General features: G+C 40.4%; 1 protein-coding gene across 1 annotated transcript in view; it reads left to right on the top strand.

The window, feature by feature from the left end:
- LOC146423819 (chromatin remodeling protein SRCAP-like) overlaps window positions 1–16,838 on the top strand; it is a 93,320-nt gene that overhangs the window by 15,865 nt on the left and 60,617 nt on the right. Inside the window, exon 5 of the mRNA XM_085044450.1 lies at window positions 12,812–13,000. Coding sequence (XP_084900576.1) covers window positions 12,812–13,000 — 189 coding nt within the window. The remainder of the gene's footprint in view (window positions 1–12,811; window positions 13,001–16,838) is intronic.

Here is a 16,838-nt window from a genome sequence, read left to right as displayed (position 1 = left end):
ATTTTCCTCCAATTCTCCTCCATTTTCTCTGGGAATTTCACTTCACCTGTCCCAGGTAACTCACCTGTCTCTCACCTGTGATGGATTTTGGGTCAATTTAGCCCAATTTTGGGTGGATTTTGGGTCAATCTGTGCCATTTTTGGGTCATTTTCCCTCATTTTTCCCCATTTTTCCTCCACTTCTCACCTGAATTTCCCCTCACCTGTCCCAGGTAACTCACCTGTCTCACCTGGGGTGGATTTTGGGTCAATTTAGCTAATTCTGGGGAGATTTGAGGTCAATCTGAGCCATTTTTTCCCCATTTTTCGTGGCAATTTCACCTCACCTGTCCCATGTACCTCACCTGTATCTCACCTGTCTCTATCTCACTTGTCCCAGGTATCTCACCTGTCTCTCCCTGTGTCTCACCTGTCTCACCTCTGTCTTGCCTGTCTCACCTGTCTGTCTCACCTGTCTCTCACCTGTATCTCACCTGTATCTCACCTGTCTCACCTGTATCTCACCTGTATCTCACCTGTGTCTCACCTGTCTGTATCTCACCTGTATCTCACCTGTCTCACTTGTCTGTATCTCACCTGTCTCATCTGTCTCACCTGTATCTCACCTGTGTCTCACCTGTCTCACCTGTCACCTGTCTCACCTGTCCCACCCGTGTCTCACCTGTATCTCACCTGTCTCTCACCTGTCTCACCTGTATCTCACCTGTATCTCACCTGTCTCTCACCTGTATCTCACCTGTGTCTCACCTGTCTCTCACCTGTCTCTCTCACCTGTCTCACCTGTATCTCACCTGTCTCTCACCTGTCTCTCACCTGTCTCTCTCACCTGTCTCTCACCTGTCTGTCTCTCACCTGTCTGTCTCTCACCTGTCTATCTCACCTGTATCTCAGGTACCCGACCTGTCTCTCTCTTACCTGTATCTCACCTGTCTCTCTCACCCCTCCAGGTGTCTCACCTCTCTCCTGTCTCTCTCTCACCTGTGCAGGTGCCTCTGCCCAGGTGAGTCTGGGCCGACCTGCGCTCTCACCTGTCTCTCACCTGTCTCTCACCTGTTCCAGGTGTCTCACCTGTCTGTGTCTCACATGTCTCTCTCTCACTTGTCCCAGGTGTCTCACCTGTCTCTCTCTCACCTGTCTCTCTCTCACCTGTATCTCACCTGTCTCTCACCTGTGTCTCTCACCTGTCCCAAATACCTCACCTGTCTCTCCCCTGTCTCCCTCTCTCCCCTGTCTCTCTCACCTGTCCCAGGTACCTGCCCTGTCTCACCTGTCTCTCTCACCTGTCTCTCTCCCCTGTCTCTCTCACCTGTCCCAGGTACCTCACCTGTCTCTCACCTGTGTCTCCCCTGTGTCTCTCACCTGTCCCAGGTACCTGCCGTGTCTCACCTGTGTCTCTCCCTTGTACCTCACCTGTCTCACCTGTCTCTCACCTGTCCCAGGTGTCTCACCTCTCTCTCCCTGTCTCTCTCTCACCTGTCCAGGTGCCTCTGCCCAGGTGAGGCTGGGCGGCCAGGCGCTCTCACCTGTCTCTCACCTGTCTGTCTCACCTGTGTCTCTCTCACCTGTCTCTCTCACCTGTCTCTCACCTGTCCCAGGTGTCTCACCTCTCTCCCCTGTCTCTCTCACCTGTGCAGGTGCCTCTGCCCAGGTGAGGCTGGGCCGGCCGGGCGCTCCCCCCCAGCATGAGGCTCCCCCTTCCCAGCAGCCCCTGCGGCAGGGGGGGGGAAACCCCGGGGCCGCCCCGCCCCTCCCCCACCCCCCGCTGCACCCCCAGGTAAGCCTCAGGTGAGGGGGGGAGGGGCGGGGGGAGGGGAAACCCCGAAATGGGGCTGAAAATTTGTCCTGAATTGGTCCAAAATGGCCCAAAATGGCCCAAAATTGACCCCAAAATTGACCCTAAAATGGCCCAAAATTGAGCCTAAAGTGGCCGAAAATTCACCCAAAAATTGACCCTAAAATGCCCCAAAATTGAGCCCAAAATGACCCAAAAATTGCCCAAAAATTTCCCCTAAAATGGCCCAAAATTGAGCCCAAAAATGGCTGAAAATTGACCCCAAAATGGCCCAAAATTGACCCAAAAATGGCCTAAAATTGACCCAAAAATGGCCCAAAATTGAGCCCAAAATGGCCCAAAATTGACCCTAAAATGGCCTAAAATTCAACCAAAAATTGACCCTAAAATGGCCCAAAATTGAACCTGAATTGACCCTAAAATGGCCCAAAATTCGCCAAACAATTGACCTAAAATTGGCCCAAAATGGCCCAAAAATTGAGCCTAAAATGGCCCAAAATTAGCCCAAAATTAGCCCAAAAATTTCTCCTAAAATGTTCCCAAAATTGCCCTAAAATGGCCTAAAATTCCCCCAAAAATTGACCCTAAAATGCCCCAAAATTTGACCTAAAATTGACCCTAAAATGGCCCAAAATTGACCCTAAAATGGCCCAAAATTGACCCTAACATTGACCCTAAAATGGCCCAAAATTGAGCCCAAAATGGCCCAAAAATTTCTCCTAAAATCTCCCAAAATTGTCCCAAAATTGTCCCAAAATTGACCCCAAAATGGCCCAAAATTCGCCAAATAATTGCCCTAAAATTGACCCTAAAATGCCCCAAAATTGACCCTAAAATGCCCCAAAATTTCTCCTGATTTGACCTAAAATGGCCCAAAATTTTTCCTAAATTGACCCTAAAATGGCCCAAAATTGACCCCAAAATGGCCCAAAAATTTCTCCTAAAATGTCTTAAAATGTCCCAAAGTTGATCATAAATTGACCCTAAAATGTCCCAAAATTAACCCCAAAATGGCCCAAAATTCCCCCAAAAAATTGCCCAAAACTCACTCCCTAAATGACCCTAAATGACCCCAAAATTGACCCTAAAATGCCTCAAAATTGAACATGAAATGAGCTGAAAATGCCCCAAAATTGACCCAAAAAAGGCCCAAAAAATAACCCCAAAATGACCCCAAAATGGTCCCAAAATTGACCCCAAAATTCCTCCTAGAATTGCCCTGAATTGACCCCAAAATGGCCCAAAATTCGCCCAAAAATTGCCCAAAAATTTCTTCTGAAATGTCCCAAAATTGACCCCAAAAATTGACCTAAATTGACCTTAAAATGGCCCAAAATTCCCCCAAAAATTGACCTAAATTGGCCTAAAATTGGTCAAAATTGACCCCAAAATGTCCCTAAGTTGCCCAAAAGTTGCCCAAAAACTTCTCCTAAAATGTCCCAAAATTGACCCCAAAATGTTCCCAAAATTGATCCTAAAATGGCCCAAAATTCCCCCAAAAATTGACCCCAAAATGGTCCAAAAATTGACCCCAAAATGTCCTAAAATTCCCCCAAAATTGCCCAAAAATCTCTCCTAAAATGTCCCTAAATTGACCCCAAAATTGTCCCAAAATTCCTCCTAAATTGACCCCAAAATGTCCCGAAATTCGCCCAAAAATTGCCCAAAAACTTCTCCTAAAATGTCCCAAAATTGACCTAAATTGACCCCAAAATGTTCCCAAAAATGACCTTAAAATGGCCCAAAATTCCCCAAAAAATTTTCCCAAAATTGACCTAAATTTACCCCAAAATGTCCCAAAATTTTCTCTAAAATTCCCCAAAATGGTCCCAAAATTGACCCCAAAATTCTCTCTAAAATGTCCCAAAATGCCCTAAAATTGACCCCAAATTTGATCCTAAAATTGACCTTAAAATGTCCCAAAATTGACCCCAAAATTCCTCCTGAAATGTCCTGAAATTCCCCAAAATTTTCTCTAAAATGCCTCAAAATTTACCCCAAAAGGCCCCAAAATTGACCCCAAAAAGCCCCAAAAATTGACCCTAAAATATCCCAAAATGCCCCAAAATTTTCTCTAAAATTCCTCAGAATGTCCCAAAATTCACCCTAAAATTGACCCCAAAAGGCCCCAAAGTTCCCCCAAAATGCCCCAAAAATTGACCTCAAAATTGACCCTAAAATGTCCCAAAATTGACCCCAAAATTCCTCCTAAAATGGCCCAAAATTTTCTCTAAAATTCCCCAAAATGCTCCCAAAATCCACCCTAAAATTGACCCTAAAATGCTCCAAAATCTCCCAAAATTGACCCTAAAATGCCCCAAAATTTTCTCTGAAATTTCCCCAAAATTGCCCAAAAATGCCCCAAAATTCCTCCTGAAATGTCCTGAAATTCCCTGAAATTTTCTCCAAAATTCCCCAAAGTGTCCCAAAATTGACCCCAAAAATACCCCAAAATTCCTCCTAAAATGAACCCAAAAAGCCCCAAAAATTGACCTCAAAATTGACCTTAAAATGTCCCAAAATGTCCCAAAATTTTCTCTAAAATTCCCCAAAATGCTCCCAAAATCCACCCTAAAATTGACCCTAAAATGCTCCAAAATCTCCCAAAATTGACCCCAAAATGTCCCAAAATTTCCCCAAAAATTCCCATTTTTCCCCATTTTTCCCCCAAAATCACATTTTTCCATCATTTTTTCCCCAAATTTTACTTTTTCCCCCATTTTTCAGCCTCTCCTTTTCAAATTCCTCCAAATCCTCTTGAAATTCCCCAAAAAACCCCTAAAATTCCCAAAAAACCCTAAAATTCCCCCAAAAAACCCTAAAAATTCCCATTTTTCCCCATTTTTTCCCCATTTTTCCCCATTTTTCCCCATTTTTTCCCCATTTTTTCCCCATTTTTTCCCCATTTTTCCCCCATTTTCCCCAATTTCCCCCATTTTCAAAAAATTATTTCCCATTTTCCCCAAAATTTCACTTTTTCCCTCAATTTTCAAAACACTTTCACACCAAATACTAAAATATTCTCTTTAAAACCCCAAAAAATCCCTTTTTTAATCCCATTTCTCTCATTTTTCTCTATTTTTTGTCTTTTTTTTTGCTGATTTTCACCAGTTTTTCTTCATTTTTCCACCAAATCTCAATTTTTCCCATTTTTTTCCACCACCCCCATTTTTTTCCCATTTTTTCCCCATTTTTTCCCATTTTTCCCCATTTTTTCCCATTTTTCCCCAATTTTCACCTTTTTTTTAACATTTTTCCCCAAAATCCCCATTTTTTTCCCCATTTTCAACCTCCCAGGACAAAACACTAAAATTTCCACTTGAAAATCCCCAAAAAATCCCCAAAAATCCCCAAAATTCTCTTTTTTCCCCATTTTTTCCCCATTTTTCCACTGATTTTTACCTTTTTTTCTCCTTTTTTCCCAAAATTTCCATTTTTTCTCCCATCTTTCAGATTCTCTCCTACAAAATATGAAAATGTTCTTTTCAAACCTCCAAAATTCCCATTTTTCCCCATTTTTTCCCCATTTTTAAAACATTTTTTTCCCCATTTTTCCCCATTTTCTCCCCATTTTTCCCCAATTTTCACCTTTTTTTAAACATTTTTCCCCAAAATCCCCATTTTTTCCCCATTTTCAACCTCCCAGGACAAAACACTAAAATTTCCACTTGAAAATCCCAAAAAAATCCCCAAAAAATCCCCAAAAAATCCCCAAAAAATCCCCAAAATTCTCTTTTTTCCCCATTTTTTCCCCATTTTTCCACTGATTTTCACCTTTTTTTTCTCCTTTTTTCCCAAAATTTCCATTTTTTCTCCCATTTTTCAGATTCTCTCCTACAAAATATGAAAATGTTCTTTTAAAACCTCCAAAATTCCCAATTTTTCCCCATTTTTTCCCCATTTTTTCCCCATTTTTCCCCAATTTCTCCCATTTTTTCCCCAATTTTTAAATTTTTTTCCCATTTTTTCCCCAATTTTCACCATTTAAAAAAATAAATTTTCCCAAATTCTCCATTTTTTCCCCATTTTCAGGATTCTCAGGACAAACTACCAAAATATTCTCTTTAAAATCCCCCAAAATTCCCATTTTTCCCCATTTTTTCCCCATTTTTTCCCCATTTTTCCACCAATTTTCACCATTTTTTTTTCTTTTTCCCCATTTTTCCCAAAATTCCCATTTTTTCCCCAATTTCAGGATCCCCAGGTCAGAACACCAAAATATTCTCATTAAAATCTTCTAAAAATCCCATTTTTTCCCCATTTTCCCCATTTTTTCCCCATTTTTTGCCCTAATTTCGCCATTTTTTCACCGATTTTCCTCATTTTTTCACCGATTTTCACCATTTTTTTTTCTTTTTTTCCCCAAATCCCCCTTTTTCCCCCCAAATCCCCTTTCCCAGGTCCCCCAGGACACCATGACCGGCAGCAGCTCCAAATCCCCTTTAAAATCCCCTAAAAATCCCATTTTTTCCTCATTTTTCGTCATAATTTCGTCATTTTTTGCTCTAATTTCGCCATTTTTTCACCAATTTTCACGAATTTTTTTTTCTTTTTCCCCATTTTTTCCCCCATTTTCAGGATCCTCAGGGCAAAATACCAAAATATTCTCATTAAAATCCCCCAAAATTCCCATTTTTAATCCAATTTTCCCTATTTTTTCGTCATTTTTTGCTCTAATTTCGTCATTTTTTCACCGATTTTTCACCATTTTTTTTTCTTTTTCCCCATTTTTTCCCAAAATTCCCATTTTTCCCACAATTTCAGGATCCCCAGTACAGAATACCAAACTGTCTCCTTCAAAATCCCCTAAAAATCCCATTTTTAATCCAATTTTCCTCATTTTTTCCCCATTTTTCGTCATATTTTCCTCATTTTTTTCACCGATTTTCACCATTTTTTTTTTCTTTTTCCCCATTTTTTCCCCAAATCCCCATTTTTCCCCCCATTTTCAGGCCCCCCAGGACACCATGACCGGCAGCAGCTCCAAATCCCCTTCAAAATCCCCTAAAATTCCATTTTTTCCCCATTTTTCACCATATTTTCGTCATTTTTTGCCATAATTTCCTCATTTTTTCACCGATTTTCACAATTTTTTTTTCTTTTTCCCCATAATTCTCATTTTTTTCCCATTTTCAGGATCCTCAGGAAAAAATACCAAAATATTCCCATTAAAATCCCCCAAATCCCCTTTAAAATTCACTAAAATTCCCATTTTTCCCCCCATTTTTCATCATATTTTCCCCATTTTTGCCCTAATTTCATCATTTTTCACCCGATTTTCACCATTTTTTTTTCCTTTTTTTCCCCAAATCCCCTTTTTCCCCCATTTTCAGGCCCCCCAGGACACCATGACCGGCAGCAGCTCCTTCAAAACCTCCTAAAAATCCCATTTTTAATGCGATTTTTGCCGTAATTTCATCATTTTTTGCCATAATTTCGTCATTTTTTCACCGATTTTCACCATTTTTTTTTTCTTTTTCCCCATTTTTTCCCAAAATCCCCATTTTTCCCCATTTCAGGCCCCCCAGGACACCATGACCGGCAGCAGCTCCAAATCCCCTTCAAAATCCCCTAAAATTCCCATTTTTAATCCGATTTTTGCCATATTTTTGTCATTTTTCATCACATTTTCCTCATTTTTTCACCAATTTTCACCATTTTTTCTCCATTTTTTCCCAAAATCCCCATTTTTTCCCCCATTTTCAGGATCCCCAGTACAGAATAGCAAACTCTCCCCTTCAAAATCCCCTAAAATTCCCATTTTTAATCCAATTTTCCCCATTTTTTCCCCATTTTTCGTCATATTTTCCTCATTTTTTCACCGATTTTCACCATTTTTTTTTCCTTTTTCCCCCCAAATCCTCTTTCTCAGGCCCCCAGGACACCATGACCGGCAGCAGCTCCAAATCCCCTTCAAAATCCCCTAAAATCCCATTTTTCCCCATTTTTTGCCCTAATTTTGTCATTTTTTGCTCTAATTTCACCATTTTTTCACCGATTTTCACCATTTTTTTTTCTTTTTCCCCATTTTTTCCCAAAATCCCCATTTTTCCCCCATTTTCAGGATCCCCAGGTTAGAATACCAAACTGTCCCCTTCAAAATCCCCTAAAATTCCCATTTTTAATGCGATTTTCGCCGTAATTTCATCATTTTTCATCATAATTTCGCCATTTTTTCACCGATTTTCACCTTTTTTTTTTTCTTTTTCCCCATTTTTTCCAAAATCCCCATTTTTCCCCCCATTTCAGGCCCCCCAGGACACCATGACCGGCAGCAGCTCCAAATCCCCTTCAAAATCCCCTAAAATTCCCATTTTTAATCCGATTTTTGCCATATTTTCGTCATTTTTCGTCATAATTTCGTCATTTTTTCACCAATTTTCACCATTTTTTCTCCATTTTTTCCCAAAATCCCCATTTTTTTCCCCAATTTCAGGATCCCCAGGTTAGAATACCAAACTGTCCCCTTCAAAATCCCCTAAAATTCCCATTTTTAATCCAATTTTCCCCATTTTTTCCCCATTTTTCGTCATATTTTCGTCATTTTTTCACCGATTTTCACCATTTTTTTTTCTTTTTCCCCATTTTTTCCCAAAATTCCCATTTTTTCCCCCATTTTCAGGATCCTCAGGACAAAATACCAAAATATTCTCATTAAAATCCCCCAAAATTCCCATTTTTAATCCAATTTTCCCTATTTTTTTGTCATTTTTTGCCATAATTTCGCCATTTTTTCACCGATTTTCACCATTTTTTTTTCTTTTTCCCCATTTTTTCCCAAAATTCCCATTTTTCCCCCCATTTTCAGGATCCTCAGGACAAAATACCAAACTCTCTTCTTCAAAATCCCCTAAAATTCCCATTTTTAATCCAATTTTCGCCATATTTTCGCCATTTTTTCACCGATTTTCATCATTTTTTCACCGATTTTCACCATTTTTTTTTCCTTTTTTTCCCCAAATCCCCTTTTTCCCCCATTTTCAGGCCCCCCAGGACACCATGACCGGCAGCAGCTCCAAATCCCCTTTAAAATCCCCTAAAAATCCCATTTTTCCCCATTTTTCATCATATTTTCCTCATTTTTTCACCAATTTTCACCTTTTTTTTTTCTTTTTCCCCATTTTTTCCCAAAATCCCCATTTTTCCCCCAATTTCAGGATCCTCAGCACAGAACATCAAAATATTCCCATTAAAATCCCCCAAATCCCCTTTAAAACACCCTAAAATTCCCATTTTTTCCCCATTTTTCATCATATTTTCCCCATTTTTCGCCCTAATTTCGTCATTTTTTCACCGATTTTCACCATTTTTTTTTCTTTTTTTCCCCAAATCCCCCTTTTTCCCCCCAAATCCTCTTTCCCAGGCCCCCCAGGACACCATGACCGGCAGCAGCTCCAAATCCCCTTCAAAATCCCCTAAAAATCCCATTTTTATTGCAAATTTTGCCATTTTTTTGCCATTTTTCGTCATATTTTCGCCATTTTTTCACCGATTTTCGTCATTTTTTCACCGATTTTCACCATTTTTTTTCTTTTTCTCCATTTTTTCCCAAAATTCCCATTTTTTCCCCATTTTCAGGATCCTCAGGACAAAATACCAAAATATTCTCATTAAAACCTCCTAAAAATCCCCTTTAAAATTCACCAAAAATCCCATTTTTTCCCCATTTTTTGCCATATTTTCGCCATTTTTTCACCAATTTTCACCATTTTTTTTCTTTTTCCCCATTTTTTCCCAAAATCCCCATTTTTCCCCCATTTTCAGGATCCTCAGCACAGAACACCAAAATATTCTCATTAAAACCTCCTAAAATTCCCATTTTTAATCCAATTTTCCCCATTTTTTTGTCATTTTTTGCTCTAATTTCCCCATTTTTCCACCAATTTTCACCATTTTTTTTTCTTTTTCCCCATTTTTTCCCAAAATTCCCATTTTTCCCCCCATTTTCAGGATCCTCAGGACAAAATACCAAAATATTGTCATTAAAATCCCCTAAAAATCCCATTTTTTCCCCAATTTTCACCATTTTTTCCCCATTTTTCATCATATTTTTGCCATTTTTTCACCGATTTTCACCTTTTTTTTTCCTTTTTTTCCCCAAATCCCCATTTTTCCCCCCAAATCCCCATTTCAGGCCCCCCAGGACACCATGACCGGCAGCAGCTCCAAATCCCCTTCAAAATCCCCTAAAAATCCCATTTTTTCCCCATTTTTCGTCATAATTTCGTCATTTTTTGCTCTAATTTTGTCATTTTTTCACCAATTTTCACCATTTTTTTTTCCTTTTTCCCCCCAAATCCCCACTCCAGGCCCCCCAGGACACCATGACCGGCAGCAGCTCCAAATCCCCTTTAAAACCTCCTAAAAATCCCATTTTTAATCCAATTTTCGCCGTAATTTCATCATTTTTCGTCATAATTTCGTCATTTTTTCACCGATTTTCACCATTTTTTTTTCTTTTTCCCCATTTTTTCCCAAAATCCCCCTTTTTCCCCCCATTTCAGGCCCCCCAGGACACCATGACCGGCAGCAGCTCCAAATCCCCTTCAAAATCCCCTAAAAATCCCATTTTTAATGCGATTTTTGCCATAATTTCGCCATTTTTTCGCCGATTTTCACCTTTTTTTTTTTTTCTTTTTCCCCATAATTCTCATTTTTTCCCCATTTTCAGGAGCCTCAGGGCAAAATACCAAAATATTCTCATTAAAATCCCCCAAATCCCCTTTAAAATTCCCTAAAAATCCCATTTTTTCCCCATTTTTCGTCATAATTTCATCATTTTTTCACCGATTTTCACCGTTTTTTTTTCCTTTTTTTCCCCAAATCCCCCTTTTTCCCCCCAAATCCCCTTTCCCAGACCCCCCAGGACACCATGACCGGCAGCAGCTCCTTCAAAATCCCCTAAAAATCCCATTTTTAATCCAATTTTCCCCATTTTTTCCCCATTTTTTGGCCAATTTTTGCCATTTTTTCACCGTTTTTCCTCATTTTTTCACCGATTTTCACCATTTTTTTTTCTTTTTTTCCCCAAATCCCCCTTTTTCCCCCCATTTCAGGCCCCCCAGGACACCATGACCGGCAGCAGCTCCAAATCCCCTTCAAAATCCCCTAAAAATCCCATTTTTAATCCGATTTTTGCCATATTTTCGTCATTTTTCATCACATTTTCCTCATTTTTTCACCAATTTTCACCATTTTTTCTCCATTTTTTCCCAAAATCCCCATTTTTTTCCCCCAATTTCAGGATCCCCAGGTTAGAATACCAAACTCTCCCCTTCAAAATCCCCTAAAAATCCCATTTTTAATCCAATTTTTGCCATATTTTCCCCATTTTTCATCATATTTTCCCCATTTTTTGCCCTAATTTCGTCATTTTTTCACCGATTTTCACCATTTTTTTTTCTTTTTTTCCCCAAATCCCCATTTTTCCCCCATTTCAGGTCCCCCAGGACACCATGACCGGCAGCAGCTCCAAATCCCCTTTAAAATCCCCTAAAAATCCCATTTTTTCCCCATTTTTTGCCATAATTTCGCCATTTTTTGCTCTAATTTCGTCATTTTTTCACCAATTTTCACCATTTTTTTTTTCTTTTTCCCCATTTTTTCCCAAAATTCCTATTTTTTCCCCATTTTCAGGATCCCCAGGTTAGAATACCAAACTGTCCTTTTCAAATCCCCCAAATCCCATAAAAAACACCCTAAAAATCCCATTTTTTCCCCATTTTTCATCATAATTTCGTCATTTTTTCACCCATTTTCACCATTTTTTCACCGATTTTCACCATTTTTTTTTCCTTTTTTTCCCAAAATCCCCATTTTCCCCCCAAATCCTCTTTCCCAGGCCCCCCAGGACACCATGACCGGCAGCAGCTCCTTCAAAACCTCCTAAAAATCCCATTTTTAATGCGATTTTTGCCGTAATTTCGTCATTTTTTGCCATATTTTCGTCATTTTTTCACCGATTTTCACCATTTTTTTTTTCTTTTTCCCCATTTTTCCCCAAAATTCTCATTTTTCCCCCATTTCCAGACCCCCCAGGACACCATGACCGGCAGCAGCTCCAAATCCCCTTCAAAATCCCCTAAAAATCCCATTTTTTATCCAATTTTTCACCATTTTTTCATCATTTTTCATCATAATTTCGCCATTTTTTCACCAATTTTCACCATTTTTTCACCGATTTTCACCATTTTTTTTTCTTTTTTTCCCAAAATCCCCCTTTTTCCCCCCAAATTCCCCACTCCAGGCCCCCCAGGACACCATGACTGGCAGCAGCTCCAAATCCCCTTCAAAATCCCCTAAAAATCCCATTTTTAATGCAATTTTTGCCGTTTTTTTCCCGTTTTTTATCGGATTTTTGTCATTTTTTCACCGATTTTCACCTTTTTTTTTTTTCCCCATTTTTCCCCATTTTCAGGATCCCCAGCACAGAACACCAAACTGTCCTTTTCAAATCCCCCAAATCCCATAAAAAACACCCTAAAAATCCCATTTTTAATCTGACTTTCGTCATTTTTTCCCCATTTTTCGTCATAATTTCGTCATTTTTTCACCGATTTTCGCCATTTTTTCACCGATTTTCACCATTTTTTTTTTTCTTTTTTTCCCCAAATCCCCCTTTTTCCCCCCATTTTCAGGCCCCCCAGGACACCATGACCGGCAGCAGCTCCAAATCCCCTTCAAAATCCCCTAAAAATCCCATTTTTTCCCCATTTTTCACCATATTTTCGTCATTTTTTGCCATAATTTCCTCATTTTTTCACCGATTTTCACAATTTTTTTTGTTTTTCCCCATAATTCTCATTTTTTCCCCATTTTCAGGATCCTCAGGAAAAAATACCAAAATATTCTCGTTAAAGTCCCCCAAATCCCCTTTAAAATTCACTAAAAATCCCTTTTTTTATCCGATTTTTCACCATATTTTCCCCATTTTTCATCATATTTTCGTCATTTTTTCACCGATTTTCACCATTTTTTTTCCTTTTTTTCCCCAAATCCTCCTTTTTCCCCCCACTCCAGGCCCCCCAGGACACCATGACCGGCAGCAGCCCCGTCTCCCCCTCCTCGTCGGCCGGCTCCCCCGGCAGCCCCTCCCCCCCCGGCCCTGCCGCCCCCCAGAACAACCCCGAGGGGCAACTGGGGCAACTGGAGCACACTGGGAGGCACTGGGAGCGAGCCACGGCCGACATCGCCGAGCAGGCCAAGCACGTGAGCCCAACTGGGATTTACTGGGATATACTGGTTTATACTGGGAGTGAAAATTGGGTGAAATTTGGGGAAATTTGGATGAAAATCGGTGGAATTTGGGTGAAATTCGGTGGAATTTGGAGGTTTTGGGGACACTGGGATGAACTGGTTTGTACTGGGAGTGGACTGGGATGGATTGGGAGTGGATTGGGATGGCCTGGGATGGACTGGGTTATACTGGTTTATACTGGGAGCGAAAATTTGGGTGAAATTGGGTGAAATTTGGGTGAAATTTGGAGTTTTTAGGGACTTTGGAAGCTTTAAATGCACACTGGTTTATACTGGTTTGTACTGGTTTATACTGGGAGTGGATTAGGATGGACTGGGATTGAACTGGGTTATACTGGTTTATACTGGGAGGGAAATTTGGGGGAAATTTGGTGAAATTTGGGTGAAAATCGGTGGAATTTGGAGGTTTTGGGGACTTGGGAAGCTTTAAATGGGGACTGGGAGTGAACTGGGATGGACTGGGATTGAACTGGGTTATACTGGTTTATACTGGGAGCGAAAATTCAGTGAAATTTGGGTGAAATTGGGTGAAATTTGGGTGAAATTGGGTGGAATTTGGGGGTTTTTTGGGCACACTGGTTCATACTGGTTCATACTGGTTTGCACTGGGAGCGAGCCACGGCCGACATCGCCGAGCAGGCCAAGCACGTGAGCCTAACTGGGACATACTGGGATATACTGGGATATACTGGGAGGGGATTTGGGGGAATTTGGTGAAATTTGGGGGAAATTTGGGTGAAAATTGATGAAATTTCGATGAAAATCGATGGAATTTGGGTGAAATTGGGTGGAATTTGGGGGTTTTGGGGGCACTGGGATGAACTGGTTTATACTGGGATGGACTGGGTTATACTGGTTTGTACTGGGAGTGAAAATTCGGTGAAATTTGGGGGAAAATCGGTGAAATTCTGATGAAATTGGGTGGAATTTGGGGGTTTTGAGGGCACTGGGATGAACTGGTTTGTACTGGGATGGACTGGGATGGACTGGGTTATACTGGTTTATACTGGGAGCGAAAATTCGGTGGAATTTGGGTGAATTTGGGTGAAATTTGGGTGAAATTTGCAGGTTTTAGGGACTTGGGAAGCATTAAATGGACACTGGTTTGTACTGGTTTATACTGGGAGTGGACTGGGATGGACTGGGATTGAACTGGTTTATACTGGGATGGACTGGGTTATACTGGTTTGTACTGGGAGCGAAAATTCAGTGAAATTTGGGGGAAATTTGGGGGAAAATCGGTGAAATTTTGATGAAAATCAGTGGAATTTGGGGGTTTTGGGGGCACTGGTTTATACTGGTTTATACTGGGAGTTAACTGGGATGGACTGGATTATACTGGTTTGTACTGGGAGCGAAAATTGGGTGAAATTTAGGTGAAATTTGGGTGAAATTTGGGGGAAAATCGGTGAAATTTCGATGAAAATCGGTGGAATTTGGGTGAAATTCGGTGGAATTTGGGGGTTTTGGGGACACTGGGATGGACTGGTTTATACTGGGAGTGGACTGGGATGGACTGGGTTATACTGGTTTATACTGGGAGTGAAAATTTGGGTGAAATTTGGGTGAATTTGGGTGAAATTTGGGTGAAAATCGGTGGAATTTGGGGGTTTTGGGGACTTGGGAAGCTTTAAATGGACACTGGTTTGTACTGGTTTATACTGGGATGGACTGGGATGGACTGGGATGGACTGGTTTATACTGGTTTATACTGGGAGGGAAATTTAGGTGAAATTTGGGTGAAATTTGGGGGTTTTAGGGACTTGGGAAGCTTTAAATGGACACTGGTTTATACTGGGATGGACTGGGAGTGGACTGGGATGGACTGGGAGTGGATTGGGATGGACTGGGTTATACTGGTTTATACTGGGAGCGAAAATTCGGTGAAATTTAGGTGAAATTTGGGTGAAATTTAAAACCAAACAAAAACAATGGAATTTGGGTGAAATTCGGTGGAATTTGGGGGTTTTGGGGACACTGGTTTATACTGGGAGTGGACTGGGATGGACTGGGATGGACTGGGATGGACTGAGTTATACTGGTTTATACTGGGAGTGAAAATTCAGTGAAATTTGGGTGAAATTTGGTGAAATTTGGGTGAATTTGGGTGGTTTTTGGGCACACTGGTTCATACTGGTTCATACTGGTTTGCACTGGGAGCGAGCCACGGCCGACATCGCCGAGCAGGCCAAGCACGTGAGCCCAACTGGGATATACTGGGATATACTGGGAGCGAAAATCCGGTGGAATTTGGGTGAAATTTGGTGAAATTTGGGTGAAATTCGGTGAAATTTGGGAGTTTCGGGGACTTGGGAAGCTTTAAATGGGGACTGGGAGTGAACTGGTTTATACTGGGAGTGGACTGGGATGGACTGGGATGGACTGGGATGGACTGGGTTATACTGGTTTATACTGGGAGCGAAAATTCGGTGGAATTTGGGTGAAATTTGATGAAATTTGGGTGAAAATCGGTGAAATTTAGGTGAAATTGGGTGGAATTTGGGGGTTTTGGAGGGACACTGGTTTATACTGGGAGTGGATTGGGATGGACTGGGATGGACTGGGTTATACTGGTTTATACTGGGAGGGGATTTAGAGTGAAATTTGGGTGAAAATCGATGGAATTTGGGGGTTTTGGGGACTTGGGAAGCTTTAAATGGGGACTGGGAGTGAACTGGTTTATACTGGGAGTGGATTGGGATGGACTGGTTTATACTGGTTTATACTGGTTTGTACTGGTTTATACTGGGGAGGGGTTTTAGAGTGAAATTTGGGTGGAATTTGGGTGAAAATCAGTGGAATTTGGGGGTTTTGGGACACTGGAATGAACTGGTTTATACTGGTTTATACTGGGAATGGACTGGTTTATACTGGGATATACTGGTTTATATTGGTTTATACTGGGATTGGGTTTACGGTGAAATTTGGGGATTTTGGGATTTTTTGGGAGTTTTTAATTGAATTTTCGGGTAAAATTTGGGGATTTTTGGGATTTTTTTGGGGATTTTTTAGGGAATTTTTTGGGGATTTTTTGGGATTTTTGGGGATTTTTTAATTGAATTTTGGGGTAGAATTTTGGGGATTTTTTATTGTATTTTTGGGATTTTTTGGGGATTTTTTTGGGGATTTTTGGGGATTTTTTGGGGAATTTGTGGGATTTTTTAAATTGAATTTTGGGGTAAAAATTTGGGGATTTTTTTTTATTTTTTGGGGATTTTTTATTGAATTTTTGCATAAAAATTTGGGGATTTTTTGGGGTCTTTTTGCTCTACCTCTACCTGCACCTCACCTGTCTCACCTGTGCCCCAAAAATGCCAAATTTAGGGACTTTTTGAGTTATTTTTCTGTGAATTTTGGGTTAATTTATCGAATTTTGGTGTAAAAATTCAGGAATTTTTGGGATTTTTTTGGGGATTTTTTTGGGGATTTTTTTGGGGATTTTTTTGGGGATTTTTTTTGGATTTTCTCTCTCACCTCACCTGTCCATCTCACCTGTCTCTCATCTCTTTCCCTACAAACCCAAAAGTGCAGAATTTAGGTAGTTTTTGAACGAAATAAATTGGTTTTTTTTGGTCCAATTTTATCAAATTTTGGCATAAAAATTCAGGAATTTTTGGGATTTTTTTGGGGATTTTTTGGGGATTTTTTTATTGAATTTTGGGGTAAAATTTGGGGATTTTTGGGATTTTTTGGGGATTTTTAATTGAATTTTGGGGTGAAAATTTGGGGAATTTTTGGGGGATTTTTTGGGATTTCTTTTGATTTTTTGGGGAATTTTTTGTTGAATTTT

This window comes from Lichenostomus cassidix, unplaced genomic scaffold (assembly GCF_008360975.1).
Source record: "Lichenostomus cassidix isolate B80296 unplaced genomic scaffold, HeHo_3.0 HiC_scaffold_36, whole genome shotgun sequence".
NCBI classification, from domain to species: Eukaryota; Metazoa; Chordata; class Aves; order Passeriformes; family Meliphagidae; genus Lichenostomus; species Lichenostomus cassidix.
This window is presented reverse-complemented; position numbering and strand designations above follow the sequence as displayed.